The sequence below is a fragment of the Mauremys reevesii genome, linkage group 3 (genome assembly GCF_016161935.1).
Source record: "Mauremys reevesii isolate NIE-2019 linkage group 3, ASM1616193v1, whole genome shotgun sequence".
In the NCBI taxonomy this organism is placed as follows: domain Eukaryota; kingdom Metazoa; phylum Chordata; order Testudines; family Geoemydidae; genus Mauremys; species Mauremys reevesii.
Window position 1 is genome coordinate 188,199,369 of NC_052625.1, and position 25,866 is coordinate 188,225,234.

Here is a 25,866-nt window from a genome sequence, read left to right on the forward strand (position 1 = left end):
AGAACCAGAGTAGTGTATAAATAGTCCCGTTTTCAGGAGATGTTGTACTTTATTTAGCATGGACTATAATTTCATCGGGAGGTTGTCACTGGAACTGTTTCTGTTGCATCATGCTACTTGTAAGTACAGAACAAATCTAGCTGCCTGACATAAAAATTTGCTTTTAATATAGTGACAAAGCACCTGTAATTTTTTTTCTAAATCCTAAATACTTTAGTGACAAATGCTCTTGATAAATGATTGTTTGGGGGGAGAAAAATGTTTGGTTTGGCTAAACACCTACATTCCTTAAATAAATCATCGCAGCGCTTGTTTTTGTATTTGTTGAGAAATCGCAACAGACATAACCAGAAAGCCGCTGAAGAAAACTTGAAATAACATCCTAGTAAATATCGCAGTTTGTTATTTTAATCAGGATCCAAGGAAACATCTGAATTTTACCAAGGAAACCCTCGGTACAAGGGAAAACATTCACACTCAGGCAGACTTAAGTTTTGTTTTGCTTTATTTTTGTCTTTCAAGAAAGAATTATAAACGAAGATAAACTATCTCCACTTTAAATAATCACAACCTCTACTTTGCATTTGGGCTCGTTTCAAGTCTCACGCTAAATGAAAACGGCAAGATGCTAATTTAATGACCCCCTTCTCGTGTTGTTTAACGTGCTTTCTAAAAAACTACACGATCTCCAATATTAGTAAAAATAAACATAAATTAATTACACTGCGTTGCAATTCTGTATTTAGAACACCGCACTGCTCTACTTTTCAATTTGTAAAAAGTACATTATTGTCAAGAGTTTCTGCTACTTTCTTTCCTATTCTTTCATAGGCTGGGTTTTTAAATAGGACATTTCTACCTCTCTTCTAAACACGCAGCCTGTTTGCTGCTATTATAACAGTTCTATCTCCAGTTATATTGCCTTATTTAAAAAAAATAGTCTTTTCCAAAATCAGGATTAAAGTAGAAAAGTAAAAATAAGAAACCACGTTAAAGGCAGATTAAAATTAATTCGTCCACTATTTATAAATCAAATACATACTATTTTTCTCCCACCCTTGGTTAATACGTGTCACCCTTTGGGGAAACATGGTTTTCTCCAGATCCTGGGTGAAACCCCTTCTTCACATTTCTGTTCATTTCACAGTCCTCTCGCCTGAATTTTTGGTATCTGACTAGTTTTAAGGATTAATGCCAACTGTGAAAAAAAAAATTGCCTACCTGGAAACAAGGCATTAGCCCGGGGCATAACAGAGTCGCGGTATTTCCGACGGATTCCAAAGGAAAAGTGGGGGGGGAAGGGAAGGAATTTGAAAAGAAAAATAAATGATTAAATGTTTGGGTCTCTCTTCTGGCGTTTGCCAATATACCGTGGAGCAGCAGGGTGGGCGGTAGGAGAGCTGGAAGGTGTGTGTGTGAGGGGGGGCGCTAACCCCAGAGAGCTCGGCAGGGGGCGCTGTGCAGGGGCTAAGGCTCTCGCTCGCTGATTAACACAATGTTAAAAAGCAACCGGGGAGTTTCCAAAGCCATCAAAGCCCCTGCACAAGGCTCTCCTCGCCGAGCGGAGCCCGCTGACAGCATGGATCTGAGGGCGGCTGCGGCCCTTTGCCTGTGGGTGCTGAGCGCCTGCCGCCCCCGGGACGGGCTGGAGGCGGCTGCGGTGAGGGACTCGCCAGGAGCCGGCGGCCCAGGGCCACTCGCAGCCGCCTCGCAGGGGAGGCTCCCGAGGCAGAGGGAGGCTGGACGCCGCGGCGGAGGGGCTCTGCGGAACGGCACGGTGGTGCCCCACCAGTACATGGTGTCCCTCTACCGGAGCCTGGCCGCCCCCGAGCCGCCCGGGGCGGCCGCCAGCAGCGGCAGGAGCCGCGCCGATACGGTCACGGGCTTCGCGGACCTGGCGGCCGGAGGTGAGTCGCGGAGGAACAGCTGGAGCAGCGGCGCAGGCACCTGTGCGCTTGGCCCGGGCAGAGGCAGGGTCCCTGGGGGAGGGAGGGAGGGAGCAAGGCGGGCTCCCCTGGCCCGGGGCCGCTCCTCTGCTCACCGAGCAAGCGAATGAAACTCGGGGTGCGCGCAGTGGGACAGCTGGGGTCTCACAGGAGAGGGGAGGGCAAGGGACGTGGCTGTGTCAGGCCACGGAACGGGTTAATCCGCATATCATTTAATCCGGAGCCTTGTAGTCCTAATCTAACATCTGGAGCTAATCTCCGGCTCTCCGTCCCTAATCTAATAGATCGAGCTCCTCCCGAGCTCCCTGCTCCTAATCTAATAGATGAGCGAATCCTGAGATCTCTCATCCTAGTCTAATAGCACACGCTAATCCTAAAATATATGCTCCTAATACGAGCCATCTAATGGCATCCTGATCTACTTTACCCTAATCTATAGATTTATGTAATCCTAATCCTAACCCAATCTATCTCATCCTAGTCTAACAGCTGTATCTGCCTTCCTAGATCTGTTTCCATACTAAAATTGGAAGGATACAGAGAAGATTAGCATGGCCCCTGCGTAAGGATGACACTCAAATTCGTGAAGCCTACCATATTTAGATCTGTTTCCTTTCAGGCTTTATTTCCAGGACAAGGTGTTTCAAACACAACCCCCAGAATAACCAGCACGGCTATTTAAATAGCTATTGAAATGAAAAGATTTTTTCAGGGTTTCCTGTGTCCCACCGATTGCCCTCCATCTCCACCCGCATACTCTGGGTCGGTGGGGGGCGGGGGGGTGTCAAGAAAATCAATCCTCCCTCCTCTCCCTCCATCCACTCCCTGCCCCACTTTCCCAGCTCATCAGTGTAAACCGGCGAGTGGACACGGCTTGTAGAGGGAAGGGGCCCTGCCGTGTCGCGGGGTGGGCGCACTGGAGGGCCGCGGACGCGCTGCCAGCCTGGGCAGGAGAGTGGGAACGCTGCAGGGTGGCCGGCTCCTGGGCTGGAGGAGGCAGGTGTGGCGGAGAAAGAGGCGGAGGCAGGAAGGAGAGGCGTCAAAGATCCCGGGGGTCCTGTCCTGCTGCTCCCCTTCTGGGAGGAAGGCGGGGGGCCGCGGGAGGAGGGGAGTAAAAGGGGGCACTGTCTCCTCTCCTCCGGGCTGTGCGGGGAAAGGGCCCAGGGTCTCCCAGACTCCCCCGTGGTTAGCCCCCCTCCCATCCCACTCCCAGACTGACCTGCTACCCAGCTCCAGCCGCGGCCTTCCCGGGTGGGACCCCTCCTCCAGCACCGTGCACAGCCACAGACCTCTCCGCGCCTTCCGCAGCGACTCGCCCCGCGGTGCCATCGCTTGGGGCTGGCGCTCAGGCAGCCCCGGTGTGCGGGTGCCTGGCCACCTTTCTCTCCAGCGGGCGCCCAGTTGGCCCGTGGGTGAGTATCTGGCCGGTTTTTGCTCTCTCCCCTTGATTATTAATTATTCTTATTCTTACTGGCATCTCTGATTCCAGGGGCGAGCTCGGAAAGGCGGGGACCTCAGCAGACCTTTGGGTTGCTGGGTTTGGCGCATTTGTCATCTGGTTTGTGTTAATCTCCGCTGCGGTCATCGCAGCGGAGATGGAGACGAATGTAACTCACTGAAGCTGGAAAGGCATAAGCCGTTTGGAGCGTCATGCCCTGGGCAGTGGCATGGGGGTGGTGCCGGGGCAGAGCCTGGGTCCTCCTTAGCAGAGCACCAGCATGGCTGGGGACTGAAACCGACAAGTCACAACCGATTGCAATCGCTGATGCTTCGGGCTCGAATGAGCAGCTCCCTGTTTGCACCGAGGAGTTGGTCGCTAAATGCCGTAGACAGCGTTGTCAAATGATCTCTGCTCGCCCCAAACGGCGGTACAGTTTTCGTCCCGGAATATTACACGCGAATCTATTGCTCTGGGGTGGGCTCCATAAACACCGAGCAGGGCAGCTAAACGCCTTCCCCTGCCAATAAAAATGAGCGCGCTTTAATTTTTATTTATGATGTAACGAAATTACAGTTTTGACTGGTCTGGGAAGTTTGAAACGGACAAGCTGGGCTGTAAAAATAGATTTAGATCAGGATGAAAGTTTGTGGATAGTTAGCTAGCTAGATTAGATTAAAAATCGTGGCCAGTTAAAGCGCTCAACACAGCAAAACTGTAAAGATAGCTCCGGAATTGCTGCCTGGACTTAGTTGGTATCTAGCAAATGCAATTTTCCCTAATGAAGACAGATCTGCTGGAGAGTGACTGTCAAATGAAAACTGTCAAATGAAAGCAGCTAAATCGCTCGAATTATAGTCCAAAAGAGGAGAGTCAATGGCCAAATTAAAACGCCTTGTTTTATTCTGACAAACAGGTTATTTTATTTACGTTATATTCTGACATACAGACACAAAACTGTACAACTCTATATTCTGAGGTGGCCAAGTCTCCTTAGGGAGCCTAAAATGTACACATTAGCTCCTGTTAAATAGAATTCAGGATGTGTATCTATTATGATTTATTACTGGACAAGACAGTGCCATAGATTTCCCGTTGCTATTGTCGTGAGTTCTGCTTGAAAAAAAAGACACAATCTGGTTTATTATATACATAAAATATAACAATATTAATATAATCTTGAATATTATTTAACATTAACTAAAATACGCATTTTAGGCTCCCCTAGCTATAGGACTAGAAGGCACTTGAATACGCATAAATAGACACCCCTGTTTTTGTATCTGTTTCGGTTAAATCATTGGGAGGTTTAGCTTAAAAATAAATTTCACCGTTCTGTTCTTAATTATTAATCAATTATTATCATTGAAATACGTATGTCAATAGGCTATGGCGCGCTATCAGCTTTTAAACGGAAATCGGGATTTCTACTTGAAACCCGCTGGCTCAACCCTTTGAAACACTCAGCGATCGTGCTTAAATGAACAATCCGTCCCCGTATCACGCGCAACAAAAGACCCCTTAAGCCTCCGATCTGATATTTATCGAGCAAACTTTTCTGCAGCTCAGCCGTCGTGTGAGCGCAAATCGCTTAATGCTGAGGAAAGTCTGCACAGTATCTGGGAGTTTCAGAGCAAAACGAAACCAGATGAGCTCTTCAAAGGGATCTCCTTATCTGCCTTTCGCAGGAATTTTAAATCTGTTTTAAAAATGACGATGAGAAAAAAAATACTATATCAGAGAACGCACCAAAATGGGTTGATTTCCCTCTTTGGAGTAAAGAACCAGGGATTCTCCTCCTCTTCAATGGTGAATCAAAGCAACACTCAGATTTTCTGTCGGCTACCAGGGACAATGGCTTTCGACTCAGTCGTCCTCAGTGTAAGAGAAGATATAAATGTACAAATACTTCACACAATTAACCTCGTTGCTGGGACAATATTCACTTCCCCAGCAAGTGGCTGCTGTGCTGTGTGAGGCGAGGTTCAGAGCTTGCAACATCTGAGGATCAGATTTCGGGGGGAGGGGGTAGCTTTAGGGGTTCACAACCATCTCCTTCTTTTTCTCGCCCTTCCTTTTAATTTTGTTTTCTTCACATCTAGCTCCTTTAATTACTCCCAATAAATATTCAAGTATGGCTCGGAACAGGAGTTTGGGTTTCAATCTGACTCACAAGGGATTCCATTCACACACACACACACACACACACACAAAATTCAAGTTATATCCTTTTTTTCTAGCTAGCTAGATATGAGTTAAATTGCCCTGACAGATTTCAAAATGTTTAACTTGGGAAGGGGGGGGGGGGGGAGAGGGAGAGAGAGAGAGAAACTAAATCCTTGAGAACCTGCTAAATGGGCATCGAATTACAGATTGTGGCTTTCGCTCCAGGCTTTTTATGGGTATTGCGGAGCCTGCTCGTTTCACAGCCAGTGTCCCACTCCCGAGGCAAGGCTGCCGGGGGCTCCCCGGGGGCCCTGCAGCACCCGGGAAGCCCGGTAGATTGTTAATCCCGTTCTCAAAAAATCCACCCTCGCGCAAGGACTCCGCGATCGCGGAGGCGCTGGAAAGGAGCCGGGCGGAAGGAACATACAAACCCTCCTTTGAAATCAGGAGGCTCCATCCACCCCGTGCCCAGCCGGGATGGACACTGCAGCAGCGAGGGGTCGTTTCCCTGGCAGGCCCTTGCTGGAGCTAACGCCCGCTGCCTCTGTAATCCGGGATCTCTCTCCCTCCTCAGCCCTGCCTCAGTTTGCCTTTGTTTTCTCTCTTCCAGATGACTCTGCGGCAGAGGCCGGCCAGATGTACCTCTTCGATGTCTCCAGCCTGCCGGAGACGGACGAGGTGGTGGGCGCTGAGCTCCGCGTCCTCCGGAAGCCCCCCGCGAACCGGAGTTTAGCCCTGTCCCGAGAGGGAGCCCTTCACCGCCTGCTGCTCTCCGCCTGCCCCGGCGCAGACCGGCCGCCCCGGCTGTGGGACTCCCGGGCTGCGGACATTCTCGACTCGGGCTCGCCCCGCTGGGAGGTGTTTGACGTGTGGGAAGCCATGAGGGACTGGAGAGAGAAACCCGGCTCGGGCCAGCGGCTGTGCTTCGTGCTGAGGATCGTGTCGGATCAGTCCGGGAGACCTCTGCCCCCCGGGCAGCTGGGCTTCAGCAAGCCCCAGCCCCAGCCCCACGAGAGAGCCCTCCTGGTGGCTTTTTCGCACAGCAAGAGGAAGGAGAATCTCTTCAAGGAGATCAGGGATCAGGTGAAAGCCCTGGGCAGCCCGCCGTTCTTGGAGCCCCCCGATCCTGGCCAGGAAACGCCCTCTAAACCCAGGAGGAGGCGCAGGACCACAATCGCCGCCCGGGCTGGGGGGAGAGGTGGGGGCAAGAAGGCAAAGACACGGTGCAGCAGGAAGGCCCTGCATGTTAATTTCAAGGAGCTGGGCTGGGATGACTGGATAATCGCCCCTCTGGATTACGAGGCGTACCACTGCGAGGGGATCTGCGATTTCCCCTTGAGGTCCCACCTGGAGCCTACCAACCACGCCATCATCCAGACGCTGATGAACTCCATGGACCCCGAGTCCACGCCTCCCAGCTGCTGCGTGCCTTCCAAACTCAGCCCCATCAGCATCCTCTACATAGACTCCGGAAACAACGTGGTTTACAAACAATACGAGGACATGGTGGTCGAAACATGTGGCTGCAGGTAGCAATTTCTGCAGCCCCATTATCCCAGCAGCCAGCCCTATTTTATATATATGTGTGTGTGTGTGTACCTGTAACGGAGGATGAATTACAGTCCTCCTGGAGACGCACGGTCTGCTGTGTCTAAGCAGCCTGGGTCTGCTACTTAACACTCTGCATACAGTATCTAACGTGCATGGAAAAGATGGGACATTGGAAGCAGGATCATTGCCTGGGTGCGACTGGCTGTCCCCAGACACGGTATAGTTGCATCCCAACTTGATCCTAAATATTGTGCTGAAACATCACACAAATGGGCACTTTAAAAGGGGAAAAAAATCCGTGACTGTTTTTCCTGGAATTACAATCAAGCTCTAATATATTTACCCAAACATTTGCTGTCCCGCCCAGTCTAGAAGGTCAGCTGAGGAGAATCCCTTATGGTAATAATACAGGCTCGCTCGCTCTCTTTCTTCCTTGTTGAAACTGCCCCAGCGTCTGTTCACGTTGCTTGTTGACATTAGGTTTTGACACTTCTCTGTTGACACAAACTACAGGTTTTGCTCCCCCCTCCCCTCCCCTAGATTATACCAACATTCTAGGGCCAGGGCGCCCCTACAATCCGCTTTGATTAGTCAGTGTGAATTTAAACTCCCTTCTTTAAGATTTTGTAACATGGCTGTACACATTTACCTTGGGGAAAAGGAACGCCAGTTCTTACCCTTGAAACATTTTTCTATATACTCTGTTATTAGGTTTCAATCATTTTTAACCCCCGCACTGCAATGTACGACCACCAATGTACAATGTCTCTTGTACAAATGATAATATGGAGTCACTCCATGGAAGTGGATGGAGTTCCTCCAGATTTTCACCCATTTAAATAAGAGCAGATTTTGGTCCCGAGTATCTGTCATATGATGCTATAGAATGGAGAAAGGCTAGTAGTACTTTGCTCTCACTCCAGTGTACATCAGGAGTAACTTAATTGAGTTAAACCGGTGTAAAGTTGATGTAAGTGATAGGTGAATCAAACAATGGTGCAGGTGAGGTGAAACTGACAGAAGTGTTAGGAATGTAAAAGAAATATACATTGACTGGCTTGAGATGCTTTCTATAAGCTCTTAACATTGCAACAATTTCCAAACTATGTAACTTTGCAAATGATTTGTCTGCAATGGGACAAAATTTACCCAGTCTCTTCAGTTTAAATGGAGATACTCATGTCAGTAAGCACCTTTTTGCTATTATACTATTCGTTCTCAATTAAGTGATGAATAGTGGACACATATTCAGGAACAAAAATGACAAATTGCCAAGGAGCCCCTGAAGAATTTTAACTATTGAGAACCTGCTTGTTGGGTTAAGGGGACAGAAACTAGACTTCAGGCCTCATCCTGCTGCCCTTTTGCAGGCAAAGCTCCCATTAAGCTTCAATCACATCTTGACTTTATAGGGCACTGGGAGGGCTAAGGATAAATTCCCAGGGTTTGAGTCTGGTTTTACATTTGTGTAAATTACACTTGTTGAAAAAATTGGAGAGGATTCAGAAAAAAGTTGCAAGAATGATTCAAGGTTTGGAAAGCCTCCCTTAAGTCTCTCACTGTAAGAGCTCAATCTATTTAGTTCATTCAAGAGAAAGTTAAGATGTAACTTCATCATGGGCTACAAGTACCTACCAGGGGAAGAGATTTCCCAAAGGAGAAGGCTCTTTAAACTAGCAGAAAAAGGCACAATGAGATCCAATGTTTGGAAGCTGAAGCTAGACAAATGCAGACTAGAAAGAAGGTTCACATTTTTAACAGTAAAGGTAATTTACCGTAATTAACCATTGGAACAATTTACCTCGTGAAGTGATGGTTTCTACATCGGCTGAAGTATTTAAATCAAGACTGAATATCTTTCTAAAAAGCTGCTATAACTCACAAGGTCTGGGCTAGATGGAGATATTAGTGCACGATGTTCTCTGGTCTCTTATACAGGAATTCTGACTAGATTATCATAATGGTTCCTTAACATATATGAATCTATGAAACTCCATTGACTTTAATGAGTTGCTTCCGATTGACACCAACATGAGAGCACAATCAGGGCCAAAGACTTAAAATACCCGTTTTTAATTTTTTTGACAGAATTAAAACAAATTCTGGAGTTCCTCAGAGAAAATTCAACCATTTAATTAGGCTCCCCCCACCCCGCCAATGACTTTATAATGATTTATAAACAGTTTGAGTCCCATTTTTACATACTCACTCTGGGGCCAAAAAGTACTTGAGTGAAACATTCACTAATATTTACACTCTGACCATAAAAGGTGAACAGTTTGCTTGTGGCTACATATAGGTTTGTAGAAGACTAAACCACAGCCTAATCCCCTCCCCCCCCCCTTACTCTCTCTCTCTCTCTCTCTCTCTCTCTCTATATATAGTTAAATAGAAGCACTTTGTACTACCCCAAAGTAATGTAAGCAACCCAGACCTGAATAGCACTTATGGTCTTAAGTCTGAGATACTCATGCCTCAATGACAGGGCAGAAACTGACACCATGGACCTGACTGTTGGCCTCTATTACATCTATGCAAAAGAGGGCAGCAGTTGGCCACAAATTCTGGATTTCTTAGCTCTGTTGGCTGAGATTAGAATCTTATTTGCACATCTTGGTGGCAATTTAATAGGTTTTTGAGAAAATACAATATGTTTTCTAGTACTAGCTAAAATATTGCCAAATTAATAGCAATGCCTGGTAGCTACAGTAGTTTGCTTCTGTAGGAGTTAAATCAATTTTGTAACTATATATGGGTTTAAGTGGCAAAGTTTGGGTCTAGATCTGAAGTCAAACTTTCCCAAAGCTCAGGGGTGCTTGTATCCAATTTGATTTGTGCTATTGTAGAGAGAGGGAGTAACCTCAAAGAACTAGGTTGGGATCCAAACTATTTCAAAGTTCAGAAGAGTTTGGATCTACAAGATTGGTTTGGGGTCAGTTCTAATTATAACAAATACCCTGAGAAGACAATACAGTTATAGAGACTAAACCAGGCAATATTAATAATAACAAAACAGACTCTGGGCTAGATCCTCAGCTGGTATAAGTTTGCATAGGTCTGTCATTACATCACCTGAAGATCTAGGCCTTTAAGTCTGCAAAGCTGAGATTCAGTGGGGCAAATTCTGCTCCATGTAAATCTAGTTTAACTCCATTGACTTCAATGGGGCTACTCTGGATTTACACCAGCTCCATACATCAGAATGAATGTAAACAAGTGCTAAGTCTGGCATATTATTACACTGGGATTACTTCAAGACACAGAGGTTAACAGTGTAAAGGAAGACTTGACTCCTTGCCAGTGGTGTGTGGTGTGTGTTTCCTATTTTGGATTTCATGTTTTTTTCAGCTGGACCTGACTCTCAGTGGTTTGAGGCTTGTAAATAACGCTAGCCAGGTGACATGAATTTCATGAGGATAAGCCATAGCAAGTGCTTCAGTAAAGGTCAGCTGGAGAGTTCACGGGTTTGTTTCCAGTTTCAGTGTTATTAACGATAAAAGTTAGAAGTTATTAAAAGCAAGGAGGCTGACATGAACTTGTCTGAAGCAATTTGTCCTAGAAATATCATGTAATTTACAATGTTGCTGAGACTCTTAAGTGCCTAATTTTTCAAACACTATTGGCTGCTCGATATTTTTTCCCCTGCTCAAACACTCCCCCCCAACCCCACTTCTCTATTTTCCAAAAATATTAGTGGTGGCAGTTCAAAGCTGGTTCAAACCTAGCTGAGCTCTATATACAGATGCAGGAAGTCATTGCCAGCTGATGGCTACCTTGTCAAAGACGCTGGTAGCCTCTAACCAATTTCTAAACAGACAAGGGTCTGTATTGCCAAAGGCCACTGCCACAAGTGACATTAATTGACATTTCCTGTTGGCAAGGAAAGAATAGGCCCTGAACTCACTTCTCAGTGCTAGAGATGGTCCCTCCAGAACAAGGTTAGACAAGTGTAGAAAAATCTAATGATATGGCTACACTGCACACTAAGGCTGGGTCTGTGGGGCTTGGGCTTGCGGACTTAGTATTTCCAAGCCCATGCTTGAGCATCCACACTGTATTATAAACCCAGGTTGACAGATGCTGGACTTAGGTCTCACAGCTGTACTGAACTACTCAGACCCTCTGACTCGGGTCTGTGGCTTGACCTGTGTCCACACTGCAAAATGGTAGGACTTGGACTTGAGTCACAGTGGGACTTGGACTCTGCTGACCCGAGCTGGACTGATTTGTGTATGAACAGAAGGAGGGCTTGGGCTCAAACCCGAATCAAAGCCCAGGCTTACTGTGCAGTGTAGACATACACTAAAATAAACTGACATGCATTGGCAGGACAGTGTAGTGAAAACCTGCATTGTTCTGCCCGTAGTGAATACTTTGCCTAGTTTGTGGATAAACAGTAGAATTTAGTCTCTTGAGTTCTGTCTGGCATCTTTCATGATCACGACATTTAAAAAAAATGGGGGTGAGTTTAAGGCACAGTGAGAGAGGCTGTGATGATATCCATTGTTCGTTTATATTAGAACCAGTCTCCAATTTGCTGTCTGTGGCTGCCTGTTAGGTAGGTGCATTTGGTTTTAGACAGAGAAAACTACAGCTGCACATCCTTCAGAAAAGAAGCTTTTCTGCCCTCTTTTTTTGCCTGCAAAAAGGAGAATTTCACTGGAATAGCAATCACTGGGCAAGAAAAAGTGGGGAACAAAAACACATTTATCTTTTTATTTGAAAGTGTTGCTGCTCTGAAATTCACCTTGACTTTCTGCAGTGGCAGAGGAGCTTTTAGTGCGTTTTGGCAACAAGACATTTATTGTTGTATTCCTCACTGAAGGCCAGGACTGGATCTGTTCATTAAGACGAGATCTGCAAAAATGCTCATGTTCTAAGCATGGAGCAAGAAAAGAGTTAATCTTTTTGTTCAACAGGCTAGAGGTGGTTCTCTGTTGTACCAGAGTAAATCCTGAGTGATTTCACTGCAGGTAATGGCATTAATCTGGATTGGCACCTGACTATTTTGCACAGGGTAATTATTTCTGTTCTCAACAGGAATATCTCTTATTGCAACACAGAGGTGTAAAGAGAGAGTGAAATACATATTCTTGCAAATTACCGTAAGATCTGCAAGTACATGAGGCCACAGCTCCTTGTGACTGTTCTCCATACGCCTGCTCTATAGATGCAGGATTTAAACACCAAAGGTGAAATCCTGGCTCTATTGAAGTCAATTGCAAAACTCTCACTGACTTTGAGGGGGGCAGGATTTCCCCTTTGGGGCCTAATATTTCTTTCACTCACATGAATAAGCCAGGATGAACTCCATTGCAGTTAATCAGCAAAAGACGGGTGTAAGTGAGATAGAAATCAGGTCCTTGGGGTCAAATGTATCCCAGGTGTAAGTCCAGAAAGAAGGCAGGGAAGGCGGAAATAGGATGAAGTGGAGCTGGGATACGTTCTGTGTGTATAAGCACACAACTGTCTTCTAGTGGAGGGAGCATTGCTCCGCATTATTCCTGTAGATGCTGATTTTGGAGCCAAAGGCCATGAGTTCTGTTCCCTTAGTTCACCTGTTTGCAATCTGTTGCCAACCGTCTCTGTGTGTAGAATTTTACAACATCACTCCAAAGCAGCTGCAAAATACTGGAAGTAGCCAGGGAAAATCTGCTGATCGCTTCTGGAAAATAGGGACCTAAACCCCATTTTATCCCCAGAGCCCTAACAATCCTTCCCTGGCAATATTTGAAGATAAAATGACATGCCCGTGCTGATCCTGCCCCCATCACTCTAAAGTGGTGGGTGAAATTCCCCTGGTGCAGAGAGCCTGCACACGGCCTCTGTGTCACGTATGTCCCACCCAAGTCCTGAGGTTTCAATTTCTTCAGGCCTTTAGCAGGACTTAAATACTGTACGGCCTGGCTTCCACTCAGTGTTTATCGCTACAACAGCTAACGACATACATCAAGGCAAGCAGTGCGCTAGGAAGAATCACTATCTCTGGTACTGATGTGGTCCTTACCACTGTAGTATCTGAGCACCTCACAGTCATTAATGTAGTTATTCTCCCAGTACCCCTGCCTGGTAGGGCAGTGATATTATCCCCATTGTACAGGTGGAGAACTGGTGCACAGAGAGAGACTAAGTGCCTTGCCCAAGGTCATGGAGGGAGTGTGTGGCAGAGCCAGGAATTGAAACCATGTTTCCCAAGTCTGCGGCCAATGTGCTAACCACTGGTCCTCTCATTTTCCTTTTAATCAAAGCCACAACAATAACATTTGAAGTAATAAAAACAGTCAGCTAAGAAGGTCTTTTTGATCAGATACTTCTTGCCCGGGCTAACTTTTTGGGCACGTCTAAGCATTATAAATAGGATAGTGGAGTATGAACATGAACAAATGTGAATTCAGTAGGTTTAGAGTGATTTCAATGGATAATTACAGGTTCTCAATCTGCAGTGTTTATACAACCTTTCCAATAAAAAAGCCACAGTTTCCATGCAGAGAATATTCTACAGCAGGATTTATTTGACCTTCAGCACTGTTTTTATCTGCAGAATATAATTACAGCTAAGCTAGAAATATTAAGCATTTGAAAAGAACTGTGTATTTACAATTTGTTGGCTCCATTCTCCCCTCCATGGGATATAGTTCACAAAGGCGAAAGGAAACTTGCAAATTGTTACCATTTGATTTGGAGGCACTAATGCTCAAATTCAGGGAAGCCTCTGCATTCAGGAAAATGCTGACGCATGTGCCTAGCTTTAAGCACATTGAAACCAACGGAACTTAAGCATGTGCTTAAGTACATTCCTGAATGGGGTCTTAAAACCTCAAGAGTATTGTTGTGTACACAGGCACATGTGTTCTACGGAATGGCAGGGCAGGATCGTTGAAGGCAAAATGGGTTTGTGCCAAAGTTAACTTGCTAATCATTATGATGTCTAAGCTGATTACTGGCAAAAATCACTTTTTCCAGTACGTTTAAACCTTCTTTCTTCCTCGCACAGATTTTTTTTAAAATGTTCTTAAAGAAACAAGGCTATAATAAAAACGTTTTATGTGAAATAGAAGAGACAAGCATAGAAGGAAAAGGTGTAATCACTGACATAGACAAAGAAAAATCTGTAGTGACAGATTCTTATCTTACAGCAGTTTTGCGCTGATAGAGCTGTATGGACTTCAGCTAAATTATTCCTAGCTGACAGTGGGGTAAGTGGATCAGATTCAGGCCCAAAATGTATTTCTTGACTAGAGCTATGATGCCTGGAATTCTCTTAATGACCAGAACCAGAAATGGACAGATGCACAATAATAACAAAACACAGAGGCTATGGCTACATTACAGAGCTTACAGTGGAGCAGCTGCAGCACTGCTAGTACAGATGTTCTAAGCCGACGGAAGAAAGCTCTTCTGTTGACCTAATTACTCCAGCCCCCGCGAGCGGCAGTAGCTATGTCCACACTGGCGCTGAGGTCGGTGTAACTAACATCGCTCAGGAGGTGACTTATTCACACCTTTGAGTGACATAAGTTATACAGACATAAGTGGTAGTTTGTACAGGGGCGGCTCCAGGCACCAGCACGCCAAGCACGTGCCTGGTGCGGCAAGCCACGGGGGGCGCTCTGCTGGTCGCCGCGAAGGTTGCCTTTGGCGGCATGCCTGCAGAGGGTCCGCTGCTCCCATGGCTTCGGCGGACCTCCCGCAGGCGTGCCACTGAATCCGCGGGACCGGGACTGGATAGTCTGTAATGTTCATATTTTGCTGTATTCTTCACTTTCTCTTTCCAAAGCAAACAAATCATCTTTCCCTTTACAGCTTTAGGCCCCAAGCCTGAAAGCTCTTGGGCACATGCTTAATTTTTGTACCTGAGTGATCCCACTGAGATCCTCATGCATAAAGTTTGGCACATGCATAAATATTTGCAGGACTGAGGCCTTACAGGTATTCAGAGATAAGGGGGTCTGATTCACCAGTCTCTTGCTCCACTTGCATGTCATTTCATGGAGTTGCAATTGGACTAACACAGTGGTGAATCAGCCCTGAGAACGGATGTGATGAATTAGGGGTTGCTTCTGCCCGCTGAAGCTAATGGGAGTTTTGCCATTGAGTTCAATAGAAGTAGGATCGGTTTCACACTTTCATGTGTAATATTGAACGAGGTGAGGCATCTACCTTTCATTTAAAATCACTAAAATTCATACACAAAAGACCTAACTCCACTTCTAGTATGCCTCCCTGACACAAGCATCATAAATGCTAAGAGCTGTGGCAGTGATGAAGGGTATGTACCTACTTTGGAGAGAGTCCATCTGGAAACATGGTGGCTTCCTGTTGTCCTTGTAGCCAGCACTGTAACAACAGCGGCTATTTTTATTTCCATAGGGGCAATGTGGCTGTGCTGAGGAGAAAAAAAACATCTGAGCAAAGGAGAAAACAATGACAATCTGAATTCTGTACTGTTCAAACCTCCTTGTCCTTCAAAATAGGGTCGTGTTCCCCAGCTCCCACTAGCTACCCAAGGGGCTGATCTGAAAGCCCATGGAAGGACTCCACTTGACTTCCATTGGCTTTGACTCAGACCCACAAAGGCCAAATATACCAAATTAGTCAATATCCCCATGCCATTTGTATACCTGAGGTTGGAATGGGTTTAATTGTTTGCTTTGCACTAGGACATCGAGTGCTAATAATGGCTGAGCAATGTAGAGCTAGATCCTCAACTGGTGACTTACACCAGTGGAAGATCTGACTCTTAATTTTTTTAAGATCCCAAACAGGCAGACTTGCATAGGACATAGCTAGCTTTGCATAATGCGCCTTGACTTGTGCTTAGTAATGCACCGTATTATGGATAAAAGAGGTTGGATTCAGATTGTGTCATAGAAAACATAAAACTGCTTAAGCTACAGTGTAACGTGTGACACACGTCAATCCTGCTGTACTATCCTAGGTTTTTATCAGTGATTTATTTGAAGAGAGGGAAGCTAAACCCCCCCCCCCCATTTCATTGGCTCTGAACAGTCAGTAATGTCCCATCGGGGGGATATTTGTTTTTCCCCTTCCCTCCATGTATTTTTCCATAGTTTACATCATCAGTTGCTAGTAATATGATGACATGTTCTGCAGCTTGGGACCCTTAGCAGCTGTTTCCTCTTCAGGTAAATCACTGGGGCCAGATCTTCAGCTGCTGTAGCCAGAATGGTTCCCTTGACTTCAATGGAGCTACGCTGATTTACACCAGAAAAGCGTTTGGCCCAAAGGGTTGATGGTCACCTTTTCAGTATTGGGGATTAAAGACAGTCAGGCTGGCCGAGTGGAAAGGCAGAACTTGGCATTTTACAAAGCTTTGGGAGCACTCAGCCATTATTAGAACTCGCTGCCCTAATACTTAAAGACTATTTATGGGTACTAGGGTTGATTTGCTCCTTACCTGCAGTGGTTTTCCACCAGTGTAAATTTATTTACTTTATTGGAGGCAGGCCTGACTCAGACTGGTGCAAAGGAGGTCAGAATCAGGCTCACAATTATACTGAAACTATGACCAGATGGAATAGGGTAGAAATTTGGGAATTAAAAATAGTATTGCAAGTCTAGATGGTCTTTAAATAGTTTGGTTTTGAATGTTGTAAACCAAACCTTGATCTCAGTAATGGCCCAAAGTCACGAACGGCATTTCACTTTCAATGTTTTGGATTTGCGCCTTGTCTTTCTTCATCATTACTTTCTAGCCTATTTTTATATTTTGGGGGGCCTGGTTTTTCAAGGCCTGGAAGGCTTCTCATAACCAAAGACAGAGGGTGCATTAGACCTCACAGAGCATGCTAAACAGGAACACTATGACCCTGAGCAGCAAAGCTCTCAAGCACATGCTTAACTTTGAAGCAATCTGACATCAGTGGGATTTAAATGTGTTCTGAAAATTAATCATACGCTTAAGTGCTTTGCTGAATAGGGATGCTCTGCTGAACGGAAGCCAAAGTGCCTCACTCGGATCTGACATCATTTGTAACCTGGTGTATCTCCATTAACCTCAGCAGTTACTCCTGATTTATACCAATGTAAGAATGATCAGAATCAGATCATGGGTTAAAATCCTGGCCCTACTGGGAGTTTTGCCATGAACTTCAAAAAAGCCTATACACCCTATACATTTGGAAAGTCAGGTGAGATTCTCCAATGCATCATTCATTTTCTCCCTCTTAACTTAAAAAGAATAAAGACCAAAATTTCCAAGCATACACTTAGGGCTGGTTTATTCACAAGCCTTCCCTCATTTAACTAAATCTGTTTCCTAAAACCAATTTAGCTATTTTTGGTGCGGGTCTGTGTGTGGACACTCTTCATTTGGAATAAAAGGGACTGAAGTCTGTTTGTTAACTTCAGCTGAAAATTTTGGGGCAAATTTCATACTGTTACATATTTGAAATTCTGGACTTTTTCCCTGAGCAAGAATTTGATGCATTTTTTGTGTGCAGAAAACACCCCTCCACATGCTCCATATTCCTAATGACCCCAAGAGAAATGTTCGTCCAAGCCTGCTCCATTACCGAATTTACTATCATTGCAATTGCATTCTTTCAAGTAAGAACACAATATTTGCAGCAAAATAAGACTCTGTTTTGATCAGCCATAGCTTTATTTATATGTTTTTCTCTCTGATTAAAGAAGGCCTAGAAAAGAATCTGAGGGTCCTTGTTCCAGTATGTACCTCTCATATAACTCGGGTCTGAAAACAGTATTTTCTCTCATACCCCTGTATATGCCTCCAAAACTATACCTTCATCTTGCTCACCTTTTCCAGGTCTGACTCTGCGATATGTTTCTACCGAAGACAGTTCTGTAACTGATGGTGTAAATGCATTGTGTGTATGTATTCTAAAGTTTAAATAGAATTGTACATATTGAACTGTAAATGAACTGTAAACAGCAATCTATATTTTCTTGAATATATTTTATAGCAGTATATATTTGTTAAATAAGCATTCTTGTATACGCTTCATTAACCTTTTTAATATTTTGTACAGCTAAGTTTATTAAATATTTTATGGATATGTTTTTTCTGGAAATTTTTCTTCCTTTGGAGGATTTTTGTGTGTTGAAAAATGGAACACAGTTGGTTATGAACATCCTTCACTGCTCTGGTTGTAGCTTGAAAGCGTCTGCACTTCCTGGTTTATCTGGGATATTAAAAGCAAAACCAAATGCAGTGTAAAATGAACTACTTTTTCCTTTCTAATCCACACTCTGGTCTAGATCAAGGGGCAGAGCAAGGAGGGTGTGTCACATCCCTGCTGTCTGGTCTGCGACTAATAATGGCCCACCTACTTTGGTGGCAACTCACAATTAATCAATAGAAGCTTCTCCACTGACTTTAGTGGGAAGTGTCTCAGGGTCTAAAGGGATTACTCCTTTCGTTCAAACAGTTGATGGTTGTGCTGTGGTGCTGAATGTCACCTGTTCAAACCCTGATGACCCACATGAGGGGTCATCTTGTGTGCTCTGGGTGGTGTAGTTACCCCCCACCTCTTACTCAGGGCAGATGGGAGAGCACACGCTAGCCAGGTATGAGAAAGGGTGGCCAAAAAAGAATTAAGGGCCCAACTCCATTGTCTTTCAATGGGAGTTGGGCATCTAATGCTCTTCCAACCCTTGAACTGGACTCTACGCACCTGGATACTCCTCCCACTTACAGGAGTTTTCCACCAGAGTAACTCTTGTGATTTCATTGCAGTTACTCTTGATTTACACAAGTGTCAGTGAAAATAAGGCCCGGAGAGTAAAACTGAATTTTTCCCTGTTGCCCATTCCCAACCTTAGGCCAAGCCATGCTCTCACTGAAGGCTTGATCCTGCAAGGTGCCAATCACATTGGCTCCTATGGAGCAAATGACCAAGTACGTGCTTACTTTTAAGCACAAGTAGTCCCCCTGGTATGAAGTTATGTGCCTAGATGTATCAGGTCTAGGATGATTATTACCTCACAGTATCAAGCCTTAACACCTGTTAAGAGTAGGAAGGGGGAAAGAAGGAAATGTCTTTATGGCTGATTGACAAAAGGCAACTCTCGGAGACTGCTCAGAGTCTAGAAATGTTAACAGCTGTCCCAAAGGAGGGGGCAGAGTGCAGGTGACACAGTAAAACGTGACTGACAACTGCATCCATCACATGGCTCTGTAATTTATTTCTCACACACATATGATGCCAGTGATATCCAGGTGACAAATATGCATGATTTAATATCTGATCAAAACAAACTGAATTTGAAAATGTGGATGAAATTTTGAATTCAAAATTTGGAGAAAAAAGGAAACATTTTAGAATTTTTTTTTTAATGAATTGCTTTGGGAATTTTTTGATCAGCTCTAGTGATAGTTTGTAGATATTAGATCACATAGTATTTAGGCAGCAAATTTTGTATTAAGTGATTTTTATAATTAAGCATCCTTTGGATTTTGGTCTTCCTTCATTATTTCTTCTTTCTTCATTTTTTTTTGAAATGTCAGGCTCCTTTTATACATAACAAAAAAGCTATTTTGGCAAAGCCCTTTCAAAAATCCTTTTTAGGTTAACTTTTAATTTCATGGGATGCATGAGTTAGGAAAGGTTTTCGTAGTATTTTTTTCCTTTCTGGGGACTACATTCATTATGGGATTGTCCAATATCTATGTGAGAATCTTTGCTGCATGTATTTTCAGTGGGACATTTATATTTGATGTAATAGTCGCATAAACACAATTGCCAGAAAAATCAAGGTGTAGAGAATGAATTGCTCTCACCTGTGTTCATAAAGTGGACACCCGCTAAGTGATTTACACAAGATGAAAGAGTGGTGTATTATTAAGAATGCCTCCTACTTGAACTTTACCATCTACAATATTGTAAGAGTGTTTATCTGGAGTAAGTCACATTTGGGAGCATGGAAAAATCCTGAAAGGCATCAGATATGTGTTTCATTCACAACAGACCAACATCACTTTTCAAAGCCAGAGAGAAACATATGCAGATCAGACTCTAGAAGTTTGCCTGAAGTATTTAACTCTTACAATGCTGGCATTTTCCAGACTGCAGCTTATTTTAATGGGCTTTGGATCAGGCTCTTATACCCATGTAGAGACTTAACTGGAGTGTTTCCTGTCATACCCCATGCAGTTCTATACATTTTAGTGAACTCCAAGAGATGTCTGGGGAGATGATTTGGGAGGGCTTTTGTATAAAGTATAGCACAGGAGATATGGCTCAGTCTGTGTTCACTAGTTAAATATTACCTGGGCATTGTTTCGTTTATGCAAGTACTTCAATTTTCTCTCCCACAAAGTGGAAATTTCCAAAGGAATGTCGCTGTGTTGTTTTGGAAATTGCCTGGTGCAAGCCCATAGGGTTATGATAACAGAAGGAAACCCCCATCTGGTGAGCCACAGACCTTGTTTTCCTTTTCTCTTAAAATCTTCACTCACGTCTGCTGTAAGTTCGAGATAAGAAAGATTAGCATGTAAAATGACTTTTACACGGTGCCCCCTATCCTGGGCCCCACTTCAGGAAAGCACTTAAGCCCGTGTGTAACTTTAAGCACTTGAATGATCTCATTGATTTCCAGGAGGCTATTCATATGCTTAAAGTTAGGCACATGCTTAAGTGATTTGCTGTATTGGGTCCTTGACCAATAATCTGCATTTGATATCCCTTTGACTTTCACACTTGTCTGGTCTCTTATGTATAGACTCACCTGTTTTGCTAGTGAAAAGGGACCCATACAGAAGGAACAATAAATGAAGTATATAGGACAGCCCAAATTGTGAACATTATTCCTCCTAACAACAAGTGTAGTTGGCACAAAAACATTGTTGGCAATTTTAAAAGGTTTCTCCCTTCAATAAAAACGAGAAACTGAGCACTGGCATTGGGAATGCCTCTATTGCCCTTTCCCCTGCCAAACTCCATTCCATGTGGCCTGCATACCGAAGGATTTTTGTGAAGATTGGCTACAGCGTTGTGTATTTGAGAGGCTGGGGGCTTTAAAGGACATTAGATCGAGATTTTAGTGAATAGGAAAAATAAGGAGCATTCCCCAGCTGTCATTTACACTCTGAGTTTCTTCATAGAGGGTGGTGGAGAACTTTTCCGCAAGGATTTGAACAACAAACTACACATTGAAAAATGAGTCATGTTTTAAACAACATGCTATATTTATTAGCCTCTGCAAACTGGTAGGAAACCGCAGCACAATTATTTTCTTGCAAGTACTTTTGTGCAATATACGAAATGGAAAAATCCAGTTCACTTAGCATCAGCTTGAACACTTGAAAATAATCTCTAATTGAGGCTCTCTCAAGGCAAAGGCAGTGGCTTTTTCTGCCTCTGCCCCACTTGTGCTTGAGAACTGTCCTGTTTCATAACTTCTGCGTGATGCCGCCTTGAGCAACAATCACTTCTGGCAACCGGATTGTATTTCCTGCCGCTACAGTTTTTGCTTTTACTAAAATCCCATCAGTTGTTCTAGCGATATATACTGCTTTAATGGTGCCTGGTCACTCGCAAGCTCTCCCTGGATTCTTATTTTGGCTAAACGCTGAGAAAGAGAACGTTTTGCTGTGAGCGAAGAGACGCAGAATCTCGCTGTAATTGTGAGCCTGAGCGTGACCTGTGACAAGGAGAGTTACATGACAGTCTCCTGGGTCCAGCAGGTTTACGCAAATCCAATAATGTTTTGAGCAACTGTGCTAACAATAAAACTTTGTCTCTTGTTCAGAGTGTTTGTTCGCATGCTAGCTAGGCTTTGGGGGTGATGAAAGGGGGGATGAAGAAAAGATGCCAATATGAACTGATTCGCTAAAAGATTAAATATGTAAATGTGCACAACTGCAGAGGACAGATTCTGCTGTGTGTGTACCTACACTGTCCTCCCTGTTTAGCTTCATGTCCCAGTGCAAAATCTCCACCATCACTGCTGTACACATATCAGGCAAACTTCTCCTATATAGCGGAATCTCACTAAACCACCGATACTATAACACATACAAAGAGGTGCCGTCGGCAGCAAAGATTAAATAGTCTAGGTGATTCAGGAGCTTAAATCCATTTACTTTCACTGGGATGTAGGCTCCTATGTGCCTAAGTCACTTTTGAAAATGGGAATTCGGCTCCTAAGTGAGGTAGTAGTTTTTGAAAATTCTGCAGGCACTAGGTTATGAAGTAGAATAATTAAAACCAAATAATTGATGTCAAAATACAAGCAAGTACATTTTGCTAGAAATGTTTGTACTTTTCTGACTGTGTTTGCTCACTTTCTCCAAAAGGCCCCAGTTGAGCAAAACACTTGCCTTATGTTTCCCTTTAGATATGCAACATCTCATACTTACTCAGCAAAGCACTTAAACATCAGCTGAAGTCCCGGGTTGAAGTTAATGGGGCTATTCACGAGTTAAACATGAGCTTTAGTGCTTGACTGGATCAGGGCCTAATTCACAAAATTAATTCATTTACAATCGGTCACCAGTCATTACTGCAAATTAGCAAGGTTTTACTGTATTCTTACAGTAAACGGGCATGTTTGACCCATGCTCTCTTTTGAAGTTCTGTGCCTCGGATCTTGGCTAACCTCTAAGCATCAGAGGAGTTGGATTTTCTTGGTGAAAAGCCTGCTGCTCTCAGCGTGAAAAGAATAATATTTCTCATACTGCAGATCAGATCAGTCAGCACAACACATAAGCTTGATTTTCAGAGGTGCTGATTAGTTCCCATTGGCTTCAACAAGAGGTGCGGGGCGGAGAGGGGGGTCAGCACGTCTGAAAACTAGGCCCCTTCTTGTTAGCACTGAGCAGAGTAGCGTATTTCCAGACTTCAGCCATGCGGAATCAGCTCCCAAGAGGAAGGACTTGATTGATTCATAAAATTCTCATTAGCTTTAGAGCAAACAGATTTAATAAAGTCATAAGGGATTACTCAGCAGCAGATCTGGCTGTTACTGACCATCTCTACCCACATCATAGGTCTCAGTGCATTCAGTGGGATTTACTATCATCGTTTAACAGGGCACAAGAGAGGAACAATATAAAAAGAATACACAAAGTTCATGTATTGTGAAGTCAGTTCCCCATCTTCTGTATATGAATAATACACTGTGAACAAGAGTACACCACAGGTTTTCAGTTTCCAGGCTTCGGTGGTTGCTTGTAGTCTCTTGTTACGGCAAGATTTTCTACCTATGGAAGGGCCACTTAAAACAGCTGAATATTTACAAACTGATTCCATACCCAGCTATTCAATTCAATATACTGCAAGGAACAAACAATTTATTCAATCATATCAACACGTAATTACAGAAGAATCTACTGAACTCAATGCTGACATTTGCTGCTAACATACATATATATGCTTCACCCTGCACATGGAGTATCTATGCCAGAACATGGGTTCAGAAGCTGCAGCAGAAAGAACATCTAAAATGACTGCATATCAGCATCTGGGGGCTGTTTGACCACACATATAACTGTAGATTTCAAAGATGAGCACAGTGATTTTTGGTGTTGCAGTTGTTATGACCATATAAGGCAACAACATATATTCTATTGTGCCACTGTGGTCCTGCTGAGGGAAGGCGGCTTCTATGAGCCTGTAATAACCATCTTAGTTTCACAGAACAGTCTTGGACAATTGCCTCACACACATTCAGCTTATGCCACTACAGATTGTCTAACATTTCAACCTTAAGCATCATCTTCTGTTTCATTTAACATCATTCACAAACATCATCCATAAATTCATTGGTGTACCAGCTGTTATACAGCCCTGGAGTTCTGAAGACAAGTGCACAAAAAACTGGAAATTGGATTCTGCTGCAGTTTGCCTTTAAATACCAGAAAGTAACAAAGGAACTTAAACAGAAATGACTGTGTGTGTAATCATATAAAGGAACAGCAAGAAGAGAATTCTTGGGTTATCCAGTCTGACCTCCTGCATCATACAGGACTTCCCTATCATCTCCCCTAGTGCCTTATTTAAATTCTTAATGGATCATACAAGTCAGAGAAGTAAAAGACATATTAGGTCACCTATCTCCCTGCCAGGGAAAGATTGCTCCTTACACTATATTATCCAGTGCTTTTTCTATTTTTACGTGTCTCTGGGGACTGGGCTTATATCTTTTCCTTTGAGAGACTATTTCACAATCTCACTGTTAGGACGTTTTTCCTGATTCCACCTGTCTCTCTTGGCAATTTATGCTCCCAATGCCTACAGAGTTTTCATTCTTAGCTTTGAGTCATTTTCACAAATGATAGATTTTTTTTTGCAATCTAGATTGACGTGAAATAAAAGGGTGAAGGAGTGTGCATGAGGATGATGTAGTGTATTTATCAGTAATGTATTAGACTAAGGACCAGATCCTCAGCTGGTACAAACTGATGGAGCTTATTTACACCACCTGAGGACCTGGGCCTATATGTTTTAAAATGGTTCATGACATTTCATATGCACATCCAGTTGTGATGGAAATGTTGGCCATTTTCTTATTGTGAATTCATTCAACTTGTGCATTTGGGTCAAAAGTTTTAATCTTGCATCCCTCTAGAGTTAGGGACTTAAATCTATATTTAGGCACATGACAACAGTGGCTTGATTTTTCAAAGGTGCTGAACACCTGAAGTTCCCATTGACTGCAGTGGGTGTGCAGTACCTCTGAGAACCACACCACTTATGTAAGTGGATGAATATGGATGTAGCTATTTAACTTGAGACATTCCACTTTGACACTTCTGACCGTAGGCCTGTCCTTTCCCTGCTCTCACATCTAGCTCTTCTAGCACTTACCAGCCATGTGTCCAGAGAGATGTCTTGGTGGTTTTCATACCAATTTTGTGGACAGTGCTATCAGCTGATAATTATTCCATACTCTGTAAAGTCCTTCTCTAGAATTGATAGAATCCCTGAAATGCCTCGTAGAGCCCTGCTGGTACAGCATGGGGATCCAATATTATTGTGCTGATGGAGCTATACTTTAGACCAGTCAGTGGGACTTTATCCTTCTGTAAGATGTCTCAGTAGAAAACAAGCCATAATCTATAATGCACAGAAAAATTAGGGTCAGACTCTGACAGAGAACTACACATTCACCAAAGGGTAACTTTTTTTTTTCTTGTCATTATTCAATAAATGAGTGTTTATAATCTGGTCAGAATGTCTTGTAACCAGTCTGTGATCATGGCTGCCACCTCTCTGCTGGCATCTAGGACAAAAGCATGGCGGATTCCCTTCTCACAGAGCCGAATGTCCCCATCCGGAAAATCCATCTTGATCTCTTCAAAATACTGTTGTGGGCACCAGTTGTCTGCAACTCCATAATAAAAAATCAGCTAGAAATCAAAGCACAGAGAAAACATTCATTTGAAAAGGGAAGGAGGGAGCACCAGTCAAATAAAGGAACAACACAGAATCCTAGAAATTAGGGGAAATGGCATGATCCAGCAGTCCTGCTACTGATCATGATAAAATCACTTCACCTCGCTATGTCTCTGTTTCCCCATCTGCAAAACTAGGGATAATGATACTTTGTGAAGTGTTCTGAAATCATCTGGACGAGTACTCAGTAAGGGTGAAGATTTTCATTATTATTTGAAATTGAAAACCCTGTTAAACCCATTAGATCATCGAGTCCATGCCTCACCAGGGCAACAGAATCTATGTTATTAAGGGAGAGTTTTCCAATGATTCTGTCTAATGAGATATGACAAGTTAGGTTGGGACTGGATACACATATTAAATATTCTTTAACACTACCATATAT

At 43.8% G+C, this 25,866-nt stretch overlaps 2 protein-coding genes and 1 pseudogene across 5 annotated transcripts in view; 2 read left to right on the forward strand and 1 right to left on the reverse strand.

Moving 5' to 3' along the window:
* Positions 1-1,579: 1,579 nt before the first annotated feature.
* On the forward strand, positions 1,580-7,113 carry GDF7 (growth differentiation factor 7). Its single transcript, XM_039532073.1, has 2 exons — positions 1,580-1,907; positions 6,161-7,113. The coding sequence occupies exons 1-2, from the start codon at positions 1,580-1,582 to the stop codon at positions 7,081-7,083; spliced, it is 1,251 nt and encodes a 416-aa protein (XP_039388007.1). The 3' UTR covers positions 7,084-7,113.
* LOC120402464 lies at positions 2,452-2,549 on the forward strand (annotated as a pseudogene).
* A 15,864-nt stretch (positions 7,114-22,977) lies between the features above and the next one.
* The window catches only part of LDAH (lipid droplet associated hydrolase), a 193,231-nt gene continuing 190,342 nt past the window's right edge, over positions 22,978-25,866 (reverse strand). For 3 of the 4 annotated variants that reach the window (XM_039532565.1, XM_039532563.1, XM_039532564.1), the window contains exon 7: positions 22,978-25,435. In XM_039532565.1, the coding sequence (XP_039388499.1) occupies positions 25,244-25,435 (192 nt within the window). In that variant the 3' untranslated portion in view covers positions 22,978-25,243. The remainder of the gene's footprint in view (positions 25,436-25,866) is intronic. The other variant, XR_005597012.1, reaches the window with a different exon arrangement.

What these genes read in the sequence shown, in the direction of transcription:
- GDF7 (XM_039532073.1), top strand. Translation starts at nt 1,580, where the DNA reads ATGGATCTGAGGGCGGCTGCGGCCCTTTGCCTGTGGGTGCTGAGCGCC. An exon ending in CGCGGACCTGGCGGCCGGAG is followed by an intron (nt 1,908 to 6,160) that starts GTGAGTCGCGGA and finishes TCTCTCTTCCAG; the next exon opens with ATGACTCTGCGGCAGAGGCC.